Source organism: Protomyctophum parallelum, assembly GCF_964188405.1.
Source record: "Protomyctophum parallelum genome assembly, chromosome: 20".
NCBI classification, from domain to species: Eukaryota; Metazoa; Chordata; class Actinopteri; order Myctophiformes; family Myctophidae; genus Protomyctophum; species Protomyctophum parallelum.
In genome coordinates this window covers 13,902,866-13,921,550 of record NC_139718.1, presented here as the reverse complement: position 1 = coordinate 13,921,550, position 18,685 = coordinate 13,902,866, and the positions used below count along the sequence as shown (strand labels likewise).

Here is an 18,685-nt window from a genome sequence, read left to right as displayed (position 1 = left end):
GTGATACTGTCTCGTGTCGCGTTATTGTTCTCCCGGGCCCGCCGCCGCAGTCGCCGTACCGAAGGAATTCTTCAACCGGATTATCACACACCACCCAGCCTGCACACACTACCTGTCTGTCAAACCAGACAAGGGTCCAGTACTTGGAGTTTACAACAATTCTCAACCTTAAAATAAATAATAAATTGCAAGGACCCCCAAGAGTTTGAGATGAGTTAGTCAATTTTATACTATTTTTGAGGGGTTCTAGCCGCTCCTATGCCCAGCTTTGTGTGTCTGTGTACCACGGAAATTATTTGATTGGCTGAGCACGGAATGTGATGTATGATGATAAGAGCACCCGTCACTTCACATGTGTGATTTCTGAGGGGCGAGTCGACCCATGTCCAGCATTTGGTGTATGTAACCCAATTTTTGTCGCAACACACATTAAATGTCATTGACAATGAATGGACAATTTTGAGTGTTTGTGTAAACAAACATTGAGTAATACAAACATTGATGACGAAGGTGAGGACGCAATTTGTAATTGGCCGGAATTAGATGATGTATGATGTACGATGATAAGAGCGCCCCTCACTTCACAATTTATTTTAATAAACACTGTAACATGTTCAATTTTAATTTTACTCTTGACTCAGACTGTACAAATGTACAGTCTGAGTTATCGATCTGTAAGGGTCCTTGGTTCCGAACTATCCATAATTTAGCTGGGGACCCCCTGCCACTGCCAAAAGGACCACAGGGGGTCCCCAGACCCCATGTTGAGAACCAGCAAATTACCCGTTAAGAAGGAACATGCCGAAATAACATTTTCCCCTCACAGCGAGAACAGTCTGTGTTTTACATGTCTGTGAGACTGAGTTATCATCGAGCCCAGTAGGTGATAATGGGCCATAAATATCTCCTCAAAACGGCAAAAGTGGGTTTGAATTATGAATGGAATGACGATTAGGCAAACTCCCACACTCAGAGACAAGAGGAAATGACTCTGACAAACCCTGCCGTGGAGTGTCTGTCAGCACTGGAAAAACTATTTTTCCTCTCATTTCACAAGGACTCATACAGTGAATCTGCCACGTTGCATACTAAAATCTATTTCAATAATTCCTCACGTAATCTATCATCATTAAACGGTGCTATGAGGCCAACGTATCGTTTCTACAGCGTGGCTCTGTAGGAGGCTAGCGGGGGGGGGGGGGGGGGGGGGGGGTGTCCATTTATTTTTATTTCATTTATTTATTTTGCACTTAGGCAAAGGAAGTACTTGCACAAATGTAGTCAGATCATATTGAAACCTCTCATTGGGACTACCTTCTGGAAAAATTATATTGAAATAAACCACTTTTAGTTTCAATGAGCCATCCCAATTTTGGGGCATGTAATAGGCAAAACATAGCAGACCCACAAGCTCACAACGTGTCGTGAGCTTGTAGATCGGCTATGTTTGCCATTTTTTAAATAGGGTTTAAGTGGTTGAACAGTTCCTAATCTTGCTAGAAACCCCCTAGAAACCCCACAAAGACCCCTGTGGGTCCCCAAACCCCACTTTGAGAACCACTAGTTTAAAGTATATTTTCAGAGGCACTGGAAGCCCTGGCAGCAATGAATCAAAAATAAGTACTTCAGGTACAGTACGTAATGGAAGAATAGGCTATGCCATGATAAAAATGCTCAGCAGCATTGCATGGAAATCAAAGATGACTTTTTCAGAGAACCTACTTGCTCCTTGAAAATAGGCAAATATGAATCACAGGAGAGCAAGGAGCTTCCATCATCATCAGTGACCAAACAGGCTCAGAACAGGAAGACAGAGATGGTTCAAATAACGAGGTATATTCCACTCAACAACTGGCATAGAATCAAGCAGAGCCCAGTCAGCCCACCCCTATCAATTACCTTTAAACAGGTATGGTGTTAATTTAACTCAGAAGAGTGTACAAATGGAACCAATAGACCCGTAAATACTGAGGATTTTACTGTGTAAGCGTTTACCCATCAGTCACACTCGAATGTGGAGTGAGCGCTGAAGACAATGGGAACAGACTTAAATCTCCCCCTAAGTAGGCACACTGAAGGGGAGGTGGGCCTGGATAAACGTTTACACAGTCCACTCTTTTAATTAAGTCTCTGTGGAGCTTTATTCCACAGGAATTCACCTTTAGTGGGATTCCTGCCCTTGACCACCTTCGCAAGACAGAACAACATCTGGTTTCCAAATGTCACAATCTGGTTTTGCATACTGACAGTATATTTTTTTATATGACATTATAAAAATGTTGCAGGGTTTTGTTTTTCTTCTTCTCAGCACTGTGTCATTTGGCAGGAATGGTTGACTCATTTTGTTTCCAATGTCAAAGCCTGGACCTGAGACAATGTTATGAAGTCAATTGCCCTCATGGGATGGATGGAAGCCTATTAGAACTATATAATGAAAGGGACATCAAGGAAGACTTTCACTGAATCAGCAGGTTTCAAGAAAAGAAGAAAAGCAGATCTGGGAGAAACTGCAGAGTCGTGGACTTTGGCTGTTTATGCTTAGGGTCTCAGATATGGGTCAAACAAGTACAACCTGCCAAAGACTATGAACACAAACATCTACACTACAGCGACACAACACACACACACACACACACACAAACAGTCACACACAGTAAGCATTACGTTTAGGCTGTGCCTTGATTTGACGACATAACACTGAAAACTGAATCCGAGACAAAACATATGCGCTGTCCAGTTGGTTCCTGGGAGCGAGGCGAGTGCCTGCTCAAGTGCATCCTGGAAGGGGCAGATGTTCACTCTGGCCCCAGGCTACAGGAGATGTATAGGCCTGACCATATGGAGGTGTATGGGGGGATTCAGCTTGTTTCCACAGGCCCACAAAGCTCCTCATTCATCAACGCAGGGCTAGGATAGGGGCGTAGCTTGCCCCCTGGCCCATAAATGGACCACACAACAGAACACTCCATGGGGGGAAATCCTGTGTAATTCTAGAGCATGGAGGTGAACTACAAAAATGGACTGGGAAGGAGGAGACTCTGAGAGTGAACTTGCCACCTTTCTTCTTAAGTGTGCCTTCTGCTCTCTGAATGGGGGAGGTGAATGTCTTACATATAACAGGGACAGTGTCTTCCTAACTAAGCTCTTCTAAACTTGCTATCTCTGCCAAGGCTGATGCTGCTGCTGTCTCTGCAGTAGGGTGGTGAATGAAATGAGCCCTCCTGACCCCTCCTTCGCTATCCCGCTCCCCCTCTCCCTCACCTGTCCTGCCCAGAGCTCCTAGCTCATATCTCTCCCATCTGCAGCTGTCAGCAGGTCAGGGAAGGGGGTGGCAGAGCAGAGGAAGGGTAAACAGGGGCCTGGCTCAGCAAAGAACCCCTCCGCCCTCCAACCCCCTCCCCTTTCCATGACATTGCCTTCAGCTTTGCCTGCTCCTCCCTATGCAAGAGAAAGCAGGAACAATAGCGCATATTGGGTCTGGATTCACCTGTTTCTCCTATAAAGCCCTTTGCCTTCTTCGCTGCTCTCCTCCTACAGTCACACCTGAGCACCGAGAGACAGGAACGGCCTTTGTGTCAACTGCTAACCTGCTGCAGTGACTGTGTGTCTGTGTCCTGCTGCCATGTGACCCATTTAGCTTTAGCACAGCCAGGAAAACTGTCAAACTTTACAATCTGCATAGTAATGTAGGCTACACTGGGAGACATACTATGGTCCAACGGAGCATTGGTTCGACATGCCTCCGCACCTTGGACTAGCGCCTGCTCCCGTGCTTGCGGTTATGGTTAGGTTAGGGTTTGAGGTGGGTTGTCGTTTTTCGAACCAATGACTAGTCGGACCAAACACATGCACCCAGCTACACTGCAAGTCCTTAGTTCCCTTTTACTTTGTGCAGTAAGCGTCACCACGCATTAATTAATTAACCACTTTCAACCTGGAATTCCTATTTTGGGCAATTCATTATGTTGTGTTCACGCGGGCAGACGCAACGACACAGTCTACCATCAATGGAAGCCAGCGACATGACGATGCAAAGACGCATGTAGCTGCTCCAAATGATACTCCCATTCGTCTTTGCATCCACCCATGTGAAAAAAAACACAGATAGATCTACATGTGCATCGCAAGGCATTGTGAGGTTGTAAATTGACTATTTCCCTGTGCAACATGGCTCAGCTGTACCACAAAGTATAAAAAAGGGGTTGAGTGGTTAATAATAATTAATAGTAATTAATTATAGTGGGTTGTCAATGCAAGTTCATTCCTTGAATCTCATACTTACATGCATACTTTACAATAACATGTTGTTAATTGTAATGCAGAGGAAGCTATATGCAAGGTGGAGCTAGGCTACAACATGACCATCTACTGTATGTTGTTGAATAAAAAAAGTCTGGCAGTCATGCAACTGTATCATCACTGGAAAATATGGCCCAGCTGTTGTGACAAATTGGAAGATTTGTTTCAACTTAATAATTTATACGTAGTCAATCAACTCGTATATATCAAACTCCTCCTTGCAAGCCTGTGCTCAGCAGCCTACTGTCAATTCAGAATTGTGCTCGCTGAGGCCTGTGTCAAATGCCAAAGGACAGGAGTCCTGCGTCATTGTGCGCGTGTAATAAATAACGGAAAGCAAACATCCCCGGTGACAGGGATGGTGACAAAATGTGCTGTGGTGAGGTTTAAATTTAGATCCAGAGTTCCAGACCGGAGGTGGAGCTGTCCCATATTGCATTGCATTGCCCGGGCAGGGGAGCCTACTCAGCCCCAGACTAGAATGGCTACTCAGTTAAGTGTCATCAGCTGTCAGCAAGACACTGGGTCAGTGGACAGAAGGTCTAATAGTGGTTTTAACAAATACAAAGTGGCTAATAACATCAAACAACAACAAAGCTCAGAAACGGGAAGGTTGGGAGACACAGAAAACAATTACTCACATAGTGCTATTGATTGCACCAAATGGGAAATGAACTTAGAGCATAATATAAACATATCCATAAAATGTTCAAACAGCCTCAATTGCTGCATACAAAGAGCTAAAAGCTAAAAAGATGTCAGTGAGAAGGTTGCAATATACAATCTGAGGGCAGCAGTTGCCAAAAAAAAGATCCACAGATTTATTCACAGACGGGCTCTGAGAAGAATCAACACCAAGGTGACCTCCTCTAGTAGGGCATCTCTCTAAATTGCTTCATTGCAAAATCATTTTAATTTTCTCCGCATGTGCCCCCACATCACGACAGAGACAGTGAGTTATGAGCATGCTGACCTGATGACAAAGCACAGCCACTTCCTGATGATACAGTCAATAAATGGACAGGGTCAAACATTCCGTATGCTCCCATAACGGACCCGTCCCCCCCTCTATAGCCCGATTCATTCTTCATCGTACACTGCTGTCATGTGTCAAAAATAATTGTTGTTCAATTGGCTATTTTTGTGTTTCCAATGTTAAACTGTGGCAAATGCCATATGATACCACAAACGTTTTCATGCCAAGGACCCCAAAAATGTATGTGTATTTGGCCACGGACCTACATTCTGAATATGTTCTGTGCCAACTGCCAGGGACCCCCAGAAGAGAAGATGTAAATAATAATTACAAAAAAGAAAAGACAAAACAAAGTGAATATGCAGTTTTGAATAGCCAACAGATAAAACATGGATAAAGGGGTTAAAATGTATTCACAAATTTAGCTGGAACCCCCTCAGGGACCCCTGGGGCCCCCCAGACACCACTTTGAGAACCACTGGCGTAAACACAACTTGTTTTATTGGGATAGATAACATGCTAACTTGCTAAGAATACGAGACTGCTCTCCCCTTTACCAGCTCGCCCCGGGCGTACAGCCGGCGGAACAGCGCGGCCTGGTATTCCTAAAGTAATCTAAGTAAATTATGCTTAAACGGTTCAAACCTAACCTTATTCCTAACCTCAACCTCAGTAAAACGATGCCTAAACCTAACCCTATTCCTAAACTTAACCCCAGTAAAACTATGCCTATAACCCTAAACTTATTTCTAAACTTATTCTCAGTAAAACAAAATAAAGAATACAAGAACCGCCGCACAGAGCTGTCGGTGTGAGGTCAGCGGAAAAAAGGTGGGGCGAGATGGCAAAGGGGCGACATTACCTGTTACCCATGCTAATCTAGTAGAGGTGGTGAAAATAGCAACTATATAGTATGTAATATGGTTTAATTTCTTAAGCCTAAATCATTAAATAGGGGCCTACAAATTAAATCCTGTCGATGTAAGGATAAGTAGCACATAAAAGGTTTCGCTGTATTCATTCACTGTACTGTATATCAATTCATTTTTATAAGAACTGTCTAAAATCAAAGTGCTAGTGGGCCATGATTTGATGACTACCTATAAAATAGCCATGGTTCATAATGACGCTCATGACAGTCATGTTTCAGGGCTACCTATAAATAAGGTTCCAGGGGTCCCCGGTTCAATGACTAAGAATTAGGAACCAGCTGTAACTCTTTACAAATAAGGTCCATTTGTACAAATGACAAATAGACGTTATAGCCTTTGTACACCCTCAGGCCGGGTTAAAGTAACACATGGGGATTGTATTCCCAGAGACATTGTATGTCCCAGAGATCATTTGATTTTTTGATTTTATTTTTATCGTATAATAAGGGTCCATGTCCTAATGCAGTGGTTTTCAACCAGTGGTCCTTGAGGGAGTTCTAAGTGGTCCCCAGCTAAAATATGGATAGTTAGGGAACCAAATGGACCCTTATAGATAACTGATGTTTGTAAAATGAAACCAAATGCTCCCTCCTATGGTACCAACATCAACACAGCATGGAATTGTGGACTAAATCTAATCCAACAATAACAAAAAATGAAACCAAACGGACCTTTCTATGGTAACAACATCAGTACAGCAACGACAACAAAATATTCTCTAGATTTTGGGTCTGAGAGGCTCATCAAATGGTGTGGTCCGTGGCTCAAATGCCAACTAAATAATGATCCTCGAAATGAAAGAGGTTGACAACAACTGGTCTAATGCATATCAACCTGGGGGTCCTTGGCTTGAAATGCTCATTTTAGCTGCTCAGTGCTGCTTAGCATAGTTTCACATGCTCTTCCCACAAACATAAAAAGTGTGATGCAAACGAACATCAGGGTTGGTTCAGGACAGGTTGTTTTCTGTGCTGTGTGAATTCCCGTGTGACGCACAAACAGTTCACCGAAACAAATGTAGTTTCTAGTCGTGGACTAGGAAAGATATTAATATATAAATATAATATATATAATATAATGTATAACTAGTTGCCAACTAGTTGGCTTGTGACCTGAATATCAACCCAGTCGGCACTCGGCAGACGCAAGAAGATAAGTGGAAAACTTCTTTAGACTTCCTGAGTTGTCATAATGTGTGTTGTGTACTTACAGCGTGTGCCCGCAGACGTTCACCATTAGTTTCAGGGACGGATTCCTGTACTTGGTTGTTTTGCATCTTGGACATCCTTGGTCATCCATCTCTGCATCTACAATATAAATAAAAAGCTGCACAAAAACATCAACAACAGTCAGGTTCTTATTGACAGTTTCCAAGCAAGCGATAAGCTACAGCGTTACACTGAATAAGGTCCGAAGGAAAACGCTGCTGATGAGAATTGTTCCTAGTTAATTGGTTCCGCTAATGCAGCAACGCTCAAATGTGATCAAATGTGGAGGTCCCGGTGACAGGTCCACAGTAAATTAAATGATGTTGTTTTTTGTTTGTTTGTTTGTTTGTTTTTCTAACACTAGTATTCACTCTCTCCATTCCAATTACTTTTTCCATTATGTTGCGTTTATAGGCTCATTTGTATCCATTCCTAAATTCTAGTTCAAACCAATAATATTCTGAGTTGATCTTGAGCGTCTGAAGTTATGGCTGGTTCCCTTCTTTTGTCTTTGTGCGTGTCTATGTTTGTTTTATATAATTCAACGAAGATTGTGCATAATTATGAATTATTAATAGCCTACATTCATAATTACGGTAATTAATTAATAAAACATCCACGAATGTGTGTGTGTGGGGGGGGGGGGGGGGCTAAATATGCTGTATAATTAAAATTCAATGAAAGCTTGATCAATTTACGTTTTGTTGATTTTGGTGAGCATTTAATCTTGTTTGGTTTATGAATCTAGGGAGGTGATTTGATTTGACATTTAGATTGTGAGAAATTGTAACAGATTGCTTTTTTGAGGGGCGCTAGGCCCTCCTATGTCCAGCTTTTGGTGTGTGTGCACAAACCCTGTCCTACAAACATTAAATGCAATTGACAAGTGTCAAACACTCGAGTTTTGAGTGTTTGTGTGTAAACACAAACATTGCGTAACACAAACATAGATGACGAAAGTGAGGACGCAAATTGTGATTGGCCGGAAAGAGAATGTATGATGATGTACGTCACGATGACGAGAGCGCCCCTCACTTCACACGGGTGTGATTTTTTATTGATTAAATACTTTATTAACAGTTTGCTAATAGTAGTCCTACAGTAGGCTACGTGGTACACAATGATGCATGCGAAAATGATAACATAAATAGCCCTTATGGGCTTACGGTAATTGTGTCCATTGGACATGTCCTGTCCTGTGTATTCAATTAATCGGAATTGTTTGATTCAATGGGCTATTCTAAAACTTGCTGTGATTGAGTGAAATGTAAAAAGAAAAGTGGTCAACATAAAGGCAAAGGGTTTTTCATGTTTACATGAACATGAAAAGTGTCATTTCTCAGGGTCATTTTTTATCAACATATCATTTTAACCGTCTAGAGATCAAGAAGCTGAAAAGGAGTAGAGGTTGAAGTTTGTAGCAAGTATGAGCTATAATAGGAAAGTATACTGAGTGTTAAGGGGGAGGGGTTTCACATTAAACGGCTCCTTCATGGCTTCTGTGTTCCGCCGACGACAACATCAAAGGAATGACTATGACCTCCTGCATTGAATTCAGTGGTTAAATTACAAGTTGTCAGGATATTTTTTTTTAAATATATGGCGAATGAATTCGCATTCGCATTCGAATTTTACATTGACTGATTTCCCCCTAAAAACTCATGCATTGTTGCGCATACACATATATGTGTCACTTTTGGCTGAGCTCCTGGACAATAAGGATATCCCGTTCCCAGGATCCTAAAAGCACTCACCTTGCACAGGTGAGCCAATAAAATATACGGCAGGTTATATGATTGACAGCTGGAAGCCAAACAGAATCGCGCTTGCTCCTCCCATGTGGAGCCTCCGCGACCAATGGCGTAGCTCTCCTGCAGACAGACCCCAGTGTCTCCGTGCCACAGTTCCCTTCCCGCAGAGTAAAAGTCACGTTGGAACGAAAGGGGAGAGCTATCTACTTACAGCTGCTGTCAGATATTCGATCGCGTTCGCATGGCGAGGGGGTAACCTGATCGGCCAAAAGGCTTGCCGAAACCAGGGAGGAGTGACTTACCAGGAAGGCTTGAAAAAATGTCTTCTGCTCATGGAGAAGTCACGACAGCAATAGGCATCAAGAAGGAAAATGTGAAGACGGACAAGAGGGAGTGCATCAGCAGGCTTCTGGCGCTGGACACCGCGGAGTTGTCGTCTATGGAGCGCGCAACTTCCGACGCGGTCCACACTGAGCTACTGGTGAGCGCGACCTCCTCGCTGGCATTCTCCCCGGAGCAAGTGGCGTGCGTCTGCGAGGCGCTGCAGCAGGGAGGCAATGTGGACCGGTTGGCCAGGTTTTTATGGTCCTTGCCACAAAGTGACCTTCTACGAGGCAACGAAAGCATCCTGAAAGCCCAGGCTCTGGTGGCTTTCCACCAGGCTCGGTATCAGGAGCTGTACAGTATTCTGGAGAACCACAGCTTCAGTCCGTCCAACCACCCGTCGCTACAGGAGCTCTGGTACAAGGCGCGCTACACCGAGGCGGAAAAGGCGCGGGGGAGACCCCTGGGCGCCGTGGACAAGTACCGACTGCGGAGAAAGTACCCTCTCCCGCGGACTATCTGGGACGGTGAGGAGACGGTGTATTGTTTCAAAGAGAGGTCCCGGAACGCGCTGAAGGATCTGTACAAACAGAATAGATACCCCTCGCCGGCTGAGAAAAGAAACCTCGCTAAGATCACAGGACTCTCATTGACCCAGGTCAGCAACTGGTTTAAAAACCGGAGACAGAGGGACAGAAACCCGTCCGAAGCACAATCGAAAAGGTGAGGCGAGAGGGTCGCAACTTAAACTTTCCTCCTTGGATTTGTGTGCGTAAAAGGCGCATTGAAATGCAGCGTTCGTCTTATTATTATTTTTATTATTTATTTATTTGCATTTTTGCCAGGAATCGTTTGAACGATTTTGCATTAAGCTGGTTTGGTTAGGGTAGTAAATGGCTCTACTCTGCCACTATGCTTTCATTTTCATAATATCCCGTCGAGTTAACCTACTTGAAATGTGACTTGACAGCGTTAATGATTAACAGTTGATAATATTTGAATTAAAGGTGTGCGTAAAAAGGCTTAGGAGCACGCTTTTAATGTTTTGAAATATGAAGCGGTTGCCATTCAGATCGGGTTTCAAGTGCGTTAGTCCTAAGGGCATGGAAACCAAACAAAATAACGGGCCTACAGTGTAATATACACATTATTGTGATTTATTTTTCAAGAAAACTGATTTGAGCAATTAAAGAGTAATTATTATATTATTACAGTATGTGTGCGCGTGCGTCGTCTAGTGTGTGTGTGTGTGTGTGTGTGTGTGTGTGTGTGTGTGTGTGTGTGTGTGTGTGTGTGTGTGTGTGTGTGTGTGTGTGTGTGTGTGTGTGTGTGTGTGTGTGTTTTGTGCGCAGCACATAAATCATCTATAGTCCAGACCTTTTTTGTGTTAGATCCAATGAAGGATTTTAAAAGCCCCTTTCAGAGGTGCATTTGATAATCCTTGTCTCCTTTCATGTTCCTTCTTTGTGAACAAAGCTCACGTGCACCTGGTGGAGGTGACCTCTCTCTCTCGCTCTCTCTCTTCTCTCTCTCTCTCTCTCTCTCTCTCTCTCTCTCTCTCTCTCTCTCTCCTCACACAAACAAAAACACATTATTTGTCCGAAACGCTTAGGCCTATTGCTTTGACTAAAGAATGATGAACTAGGCCTACAAAAGAAATGAAAAAAGAAAGAAAGAGAAGAAGAAAAAAGACAACTGGAGTAGGCTAATATGTTTGTCTATAGCTTCAACCCATGCAGGGTTTATTTTCTATTCCTACACCGCGAGAGGGCTGAAGAAAGGGGCAAATGCAGCTGTTTGAATCACTCTTGAAACCGAGGGTTAGCTGTCGACGTTCATCGCTAGAAGTCTAATGCATTTACAGCTTTGTAGTATATAGCCTACAATAGCCTAAGACAAATATAGTTTTAAACTATACTGTATTAATTCGCACAGGAAAACGTGTTTTGGCCATTTGCGTTGTCAGTTGTCACACCAGCACTGCTGGCATTTGTCACGCCAGCCGGAATTTATTGCGCCAAATGGTCGCTCGTCCGCTGTTGGCCGGTTGTTTTCAGTGCGGCCTCCCATGAACAGAGGGAGGGCTCTGCATGGGGTAACAGGTCAACACATACACAAACTATACTGCTAGCCATGCTGTGGAATAACGCACAACTGATGTAAAAAGGAGAAAAAATGTTTTATAGCCGATTCACCAGCGTTTATTTTCACAATTTGGGGACAGAATTCAACCTTTAATTTGTTGAAAATACATTTAATTATTAAAGGAACTATTTGGAAGAAATGTGATTTATGGTATCTAATTACACGCAATATTTGACCTCTGCTTCCAGAATATGACATAAACACAAAGGCTAGTGTGTGGGGCTACTTGTTCTATTTCACAGCATCTCACATTCTGTCAAATTGATTTTCACAGTGAATCAGATGGGAACCACAGTACAGAGGATGAGTCTAGCAAAGGGCAGGAGGAGTTGTCTCCTCGTCCTCTCTCCAACTCCTCTGATGGGACGATAACCCATGGGAGCCTTCAGACGGGGCATCTGGACAGTGGGGTGATCATCCAGCAGATCGGGGACATCAAGATGCCTCCTGGATCCAACGGCGGGGGGCTCTACAATGGAAGCCTAGTGACCAGTAACACCTCAACTGTCTTCCACAACGGTGGCTCGTCGTACCTTCAGGCCCCTAGCAACATCCTCTTCAACGGGTTGAATTTGGGCATCCAGCCCCTGGCCTTTAACCCTCTGAGGTCATCAGGGGGAATCCTGCTGGGGGGCTCTGGGGTGGACATGATGCAGCAAGGACAGGAGAAGGGACTGGGCAGTTCTGCTGAGGACTCAGGCCTGCAGTACTACTCTGGCTGTGTGAATGGGGCGGAGGTGAAGTTGGAGGGGGTGCACAGCATTGCTGGCCAAAATGGCGGCTCCTCTGTGCTGACGTTCAGCTCGCCGTCGGGGACACTGCAGCTGGGCGGCTATAGCCTGGTCCAGGTACCCAGTGGAGATGGTGATGGGAGCTCACTACTCGGCAACAACGTGGGTCTGCCTTCCCTGCAGCTCTCTGCCTCCTCTTCGTCAACGCAAGGTACGGTAGGTTCACCAAGATGCTAGTTTTGCTCAACAGGAACCCGGAGGTTAATCGACTTCTTCCTCTGTGTTGTCCTGGCCCCATTCTTTGCTGCATGTTGTAAGATTGAACAGTTTGTTGCCACATTTTTTATTATGGTTTATGCGGCTACTTTAACGAGACATTTAGAATACCAGTGACCTGTACCCCTGTAAAATATCTGTGTTTGAGCATTAGCTCAAAGGAGTGATATACTGCACATAACACAGAGAAATAAAAGGCTATACGCAGACATGTATACACACGTGTGCACACTGCATGCACGAACACACACACACACACACACACACACACACACACACACACACGCGCACACACATACACTTTTGTGGTTCTCTGCAAACTCAAGAGATGAATAGAGCACAGGTTCTGAAGTCAGCATCACTCATCATCATTACACTCTTGATCTCCACAGCAGGGAAGAGAGGGAATACGTTTCAGGCAATCAGAGAGCCAAGAAATGCACTAACAAGAAAGGAGCCATTACACCACTTACTCTGACATGAAGCAGAAAATCTACACCAGGATGAATAATAAGGGAAAACAGAAAAAAGAAAATAAGCATAAGCATCAGTCTTCTGGGGTGCAACAGGGCCAGGCCTAAAAAGCATGAAGTGTATGAGACACATAGCAGAGATTCTGCTGTACTTGGAGCACGTGTGGGGTAAACTCCTGAGCATTCATTTAACTCTGAAGGTGTAAGAAATTGGACCCTTCTATTCTAGGTGGCTGTGCCGCACTGATAGAAGTTAACAATTTCCCTGAGGAACATTTTTTCCCATTGTCTCTCCATGCGGAACATGCTAAACCCGACTTTTGTTTTATGTTTAATTCAGCGTTTTTTTGCTAACTTTCAAGACATACATGGTTTCCGTCTGACAACCCCGTGATGTCACGCCTTTGGATCACGTGACCGTAAAAAACACTGACGCTCGATTCTCAGGGCTTCTGCGAAATAGAGACATAATGCAAAGTCTATTCTGCGTAATGGCTGCAGCTCTGTTCCCCGTTGTTGTTTCGGATCGCGGTGGTGGAATATATTTCGACTCGACGATGAAACTATTTTCATGAAATGGAGGTATAATCGCGATGAGGTTAGTGAAAAACTGCAGCAGGGAAACAATGTTTATCGATTCCCATGGGAGTCAATGTGTTAATAAAAAAAAATGTATACACTACAGGGATGTGAATTGAGTTTGAGATGTACATTTTGACTCACCCTGTTGTGTTGTTCTCTCAGGTACCATGCCATTAAACAACATAGCAGTCAGCTCGTTCCAGCAGCAGGACAAGATGACAATGCACCACAGCACAGTCCTCTACAGCATGGGGAGTGTCAAGAAGGAGCCCATGGATGGGGGCATCTACTCCTCATATCATCACGGGCTCCACCTGGACCCCGGCAGCCACATCAGCTACACCTCCAGCTCAGAAGAGGTCCCCTCCAGCCACGGCCCCGCCTCTGGTTCCGACGTGGCTACCATCAGCTCGTCTAGCCCCGAGCCGGAAGTCTACACCACCCTCACTGTCAGCACGCCCCTGATGGCCCACACAGACCCAAACGGCCATCGTATCCAGTCCACAGAGTATCTCAGTGGCCACGGGGCCCAGTCAGCCCCCTCCGCACACCTGCTGGGTCCCAGTATGAACAGCGGCTACCTGAGCATGTCAGAGGACAAGGTGGATGGCTCTAGCTCGGGCGGGGTGAATGAGATGGTGCGGGCGATGTGTGGGGAGATGGAGGCTGTAGAAGGAAAGGAGCTGGCCAAACTACAGACAGTGCAGATGGATGAGGACATGGACGATCTTTAACTTTTACAAGCACTCATGTCCTCCCAAGCAGCGATATGGTGAATATTTTTACTCGCGTGTGTGTGTGTGTGTGCGTGCGTGTGTGCGTGTGTTGTTGTGTTTTTTTTACCATTCATTTCTTCTAAATGTTAAATTATTTGCAAACGTTGTGTTCATTTGACCTTTACAATGCACTCTGTCCAGATACAAGTCTTTATTATTTTGCTTGTCGCTATCAATTTGTCATAAACCAAATTCTACTTAAAACATTTACAACTGTTACGTGCAAATAGAAGAGGTCCCTGTATGCATTTGAGCCATGTTTAAATGTGCATTTTTATAGACAACACCTGCTACTTCCTGTTGAGTGGATTTGATCCACAGAGGCAGGTGTTGGAATGCCCCAAGTCATGTGACCAGGATGTTCCTCCAAACTAAATGCGTCATCTGGGTCGAACCAAAAAGGTCATTCAGCAGGGGGAAGATGGAACGTGTGGCTGTGAAAATGGCCACTTAAACCACTATAGCTTTATTGCAGGACTGCACACACGTACAGCAATCGCTCTCTCATTAGACATAGAAGGTTGATGATTTATGCAAAAGCTGTCCGTCAGCAGCAGGCACAATTCTCTGAATGCTTCTCAAGTCATTACTAAACCCTCTATCCACACTATATCAAATGAGCTATAGATTGGGTACTGTTAATGGGACTTTTGGTTTAAATGAACGTGCCTTTCTGCTATGTACTATAGAATGTCAGATGGCAATTCTCTGAATTGGTGTTTGCACTACCAATAACAATATTACAACATTAAATTGTTTCAAACAGCGTTGATTTTGACAGGGCTAGCAGGGGGGCAAACCTCCACAAATGTACACTATTTCACTTGATGAATGTTGAGCTGATATATAACTAGGAAGTAGTGAGACAGAGGGAAATGAACAAAGTCATGCTGTCTTTTCACACATTCATCCTACATTGCTTATAATCCTGCTGCAGTATGTGACAATGCTACAGTAGATCATGTTTCATTTTCACGTGTTTGTCGAAACGCCCATGAACACAAAGGATATTTTTATACAATGTCAGATGCAAACATATGGGGTAACAGGGATAGAAGTGAGCTCACAGTGAAAACACAAGTGCTCACTCACTCACGCACGCACACACATTCACACCTGTGTGTGTGTGTGACTGTATGTGTGTATGTGTGTGTGTGTGTGTGTGTACTTCATGGTCCTATAAACAGAGGGGATTCCAGCAATGTCCCTGTGCATGACATCACAATGTTCTCGAACCTAGTGCCTTGTACTTTAGTTCTAAATTATAACTTGAATGTAAGTTCTGTCATTGCTCTTGGATTTGTGTTGGCAGTCACATAACAATTTCAAAGGCACCAATGGCACAGTTGTTAGTTGTCAGATGAGAGACAGACAAGAGAACACCAAGCCTATTTGTCTATATGCATTTGGTGCTTCTTACAATAGAAGTTTGAAAACTACACTGACATGACAATAATAGTGCATTTTGACCTCATGTCCAAGAAATACACATCGTTTTTCAGTGCAACACAGGTCTACATGGTAGCATTTATTTTCTCCCTCAACAGTTTTCATGACCTAACCCTTGTTAATGAATAGGATGAACATAACATTGGAAAATATCTTCAGCTCAGATATCATACCAAAAATGAGCCATGGGCAAATAGTAAAACATATTGTTGTTGATGGTTTATGTTTTTGTTTTTTTTGTTTTTTTTTATCTTAGTTTGAATTAAACGTTTGTTATCTGAAATGATGTGAATGTATTTTTCTAAATCTACATACTGCAATAAAAGTTTATATTTATAAAAACATAAAACTGGCATATTTAATTCCTTCTCCAACCCAAGTTTCTCTCCACACATGGTGCCTGGCTATGATAAAACTGCACAATGACATCTTAATCCATTCAGTCTCTTGTCATACAATATGTCTTAAATGCATCTAAATTCATGAAAGTATACTGTACGTCTTCCCAACATTTAAGAGGCTTATGCAGCCAAACTGTGCAAGGATGGGGGAAAACCCGGCATGCAGTAATCCAGCAAGCCTAGAACTGCTCTCTGCAGAAATCTAGTGATCGTTTGCACATGCCTGGAAACCTGGAGTTCATTAGCCCTCCTTTTCTCATCTCAGCCCCTGTAATTCAAATAAACAGCAATGAGATTTCCAGAGGTAGAGCTCTTAAGGGTGGGGGGTCTGCATCTCTCCACAGCCCCAGTCCAAGGGCCTTTTCCCTGGGCTAATGCTGAACAAGTCCTCCCTCGACCCCCCGTTCCAGCATGTGGAAGAATGAATCTGAAGCACTGTCACTCACAGACACCAGGTCTCTGTCTGGAAAGAACCTGCACAGTAAAATTGTCTGTGTTAATTCAACTCTGAGAGTGTAAAAATTGACCCCTCCATTTGGGTCTTAACACAAAATTCTCACTTACTTACACTTTTTACATTAACACAGTATTTTACTAAGTGCACTCTTTTTCTGAGTCTTCGGACTCAATGACTGTCCATGAATTTCCATCCAATATTGGCTCCCTCTAAAGCCCCCCCAAAAAGTAAACCAGGAAGGACAGATACGATGGAGAAGCGAGCTGGACAAATGGCAGAACAGCAGGGGATTTCATACACAACAATATCTCTGCACTGGGGTATAAGAGTTGCCCTCTAAGTGAATCCTGGCCGGAGGCCTTACGTGATCCAACGGTGACCTAAATAAACAGAGAGTGTTTGTCTGTGCTCACTGTGCAGGACAGAAAGAAGAAAAAAATGGGAGAGACTAGCAGGAGAGGCAGGCAACCAGGATAGAGTTACCTGTGCACAGGTGACCTCGTCGCCATGGGCATTGGATTAGCTGATTGTTAGGTATCGGATAACTTCTCCTGTAATATTGAAGAGGGTGAAAACAGCTTTGTTGGAACCCAGAACAATGTCCCTTTCGCAACAGGAGCCCATATACTGTTGGTCTCACGGGGAGGGGCCCATGCACAGAAACCCCCAAATTCCACCTGTGTATTGTGCCCATAAATTAGATGTGTGGGGGGGAGTGGAGGAAGCAGAAGTAGCTTTTATGCTGTATATATGTTTTATTATAAATATTATTCATGGTATATGAATTAAAATGTATCTGTTAGGGTTTATGTACCGTATGCTGCATTCATCTGAATTTAAAGTAAATTGTGCAAATCGTAAAATTGGGGGGAAGGGTTGAAAAAAAAGAGATGAAAACATTACAAGGCTGTCTTTCCATATCCAAACAGTGGAACAAGTAGATGTATCATTTCGTCCACAATTTCAAACATGCAACGTAAAACATACGTGCAGGGCAGGCAGTAAAAATGAGGGAACCCCCACCCAGAACCCGGGCCTTATTAAAAACGCTGACCTCTGATCTTTTGGATGGTTTCAAAGCTGACATTTAATGTGGCGCAGCAGACTGCAAGCCATATGTAACATGACCTGGGGAGCACGGTACTCCGTTGCTCCACGTCCCACTAATGAGAGGGCAGGGGTCGTCGGGTACCGAGTGGCTCACATAGACCCACCACTAGTCACCCCATAATACACACGCAGGGTGAGGCATTCTCAGTGTCAATAGTAAAATCCTCAGTGTTCCTTTAACTTTGAGAGTACAAATGCAACTGGTTATATTTGTACACTGCAGAGTTACAGATGGATTTAACTTTGAATAGTAGAAATAGAAATTCACGTGATTTGTATAGTGGTTTCAGAAATATACAGTTTTTTTCCTTTCCACCTCGACCTCAGATAATTGAGTTGTTGTTGGGCAGGAAAAATCTACTGTGCTGCACATGTCCAGTCCATCATCTAGGATGGGAAGGGTATAAGGTGTGACCCACTGCGATTCACTACTTGGTTCTGGACAATAAGGACAACGTTTACCATATGTGGGATAATGTTCTAAGCCCATGTTGGACTGGAGCTACCCTCTATGCATGTTTTACTGTTTGTGTGCACGTGTGTGTGCATGCGCAGCACACACACACACACACACACACACACACACACACACACACACACACACACACACATGAAATGGGATAGGAGAGAGAGAGGCACCAGCTGGAAGGCTGCATCATGTCCACACTGCACTGGTCAAATGGTATTTCCCAGGGAGAAACACACCACTTTGTAACAGGAGCAATGCGGCCTATAGAGCTCATAACATATGACCATTGATAAGCTTATAGTTCCACTGCCATCAACACGAAAGTT

At 43.8% G+C, this 18,685-nt stretch overlaps 2 protein-coding genes across 3 annotated transcripts in view; one reads left to right on the top strand and one right to left on the bottom strand.

Moving 5' to 3' along the window:
• Positions 1-9,486, bottom strand: part of mnat1 (MNAT1 component of CDK activating kinase) — a 59,857-nt gene extending 50,371 nt beyond the window's left edge. The window contains exons 1-2 of one of the 2 annotated variants that reach the window (XM_083791480.1): positions 9,469-9,486; positions 7,418-7,533 (exon numbers count right to left, since the gene is read on the bottom strand). In XM_083791480.1, coding sequence (XP_083647606.1) covers positions 7,418-7,506 — 89 coding nt within the window. In that variant the 5' untranslated portion in view covers positions 7,507-7,533; positions 9,469-9,486. Of the gene's footprint in view, positions 1-7,417; positions 7,534-9,169; positions 9,188-9,468 lie in introns of those variants that run through there. The other variant, XM_083791481.1, reaches the window with a different exon arrangement.
• six4a (SIX homeobox 4a) lies at positions 9,353-16,271 on the top strand. Its single transcript, XM_083791474.1, has 3 exons — positions 9,353-10,213; positions 11,910-12,577; positions 13,860-16,271. Exons 1-3 carry the CDS (start codon positions 9,486-9,488, stop codon positions 14,429-14,431), a joined length of 1,968 nt encoding a protein of 655 aa, XP_083647600.1. The 5' UTR covers positions 9,353-9,485; the 3' UTR covers positions 14,432-16,271.
• Positions 16,272-18,685: the final 2,414 nt, after the last annotated feature.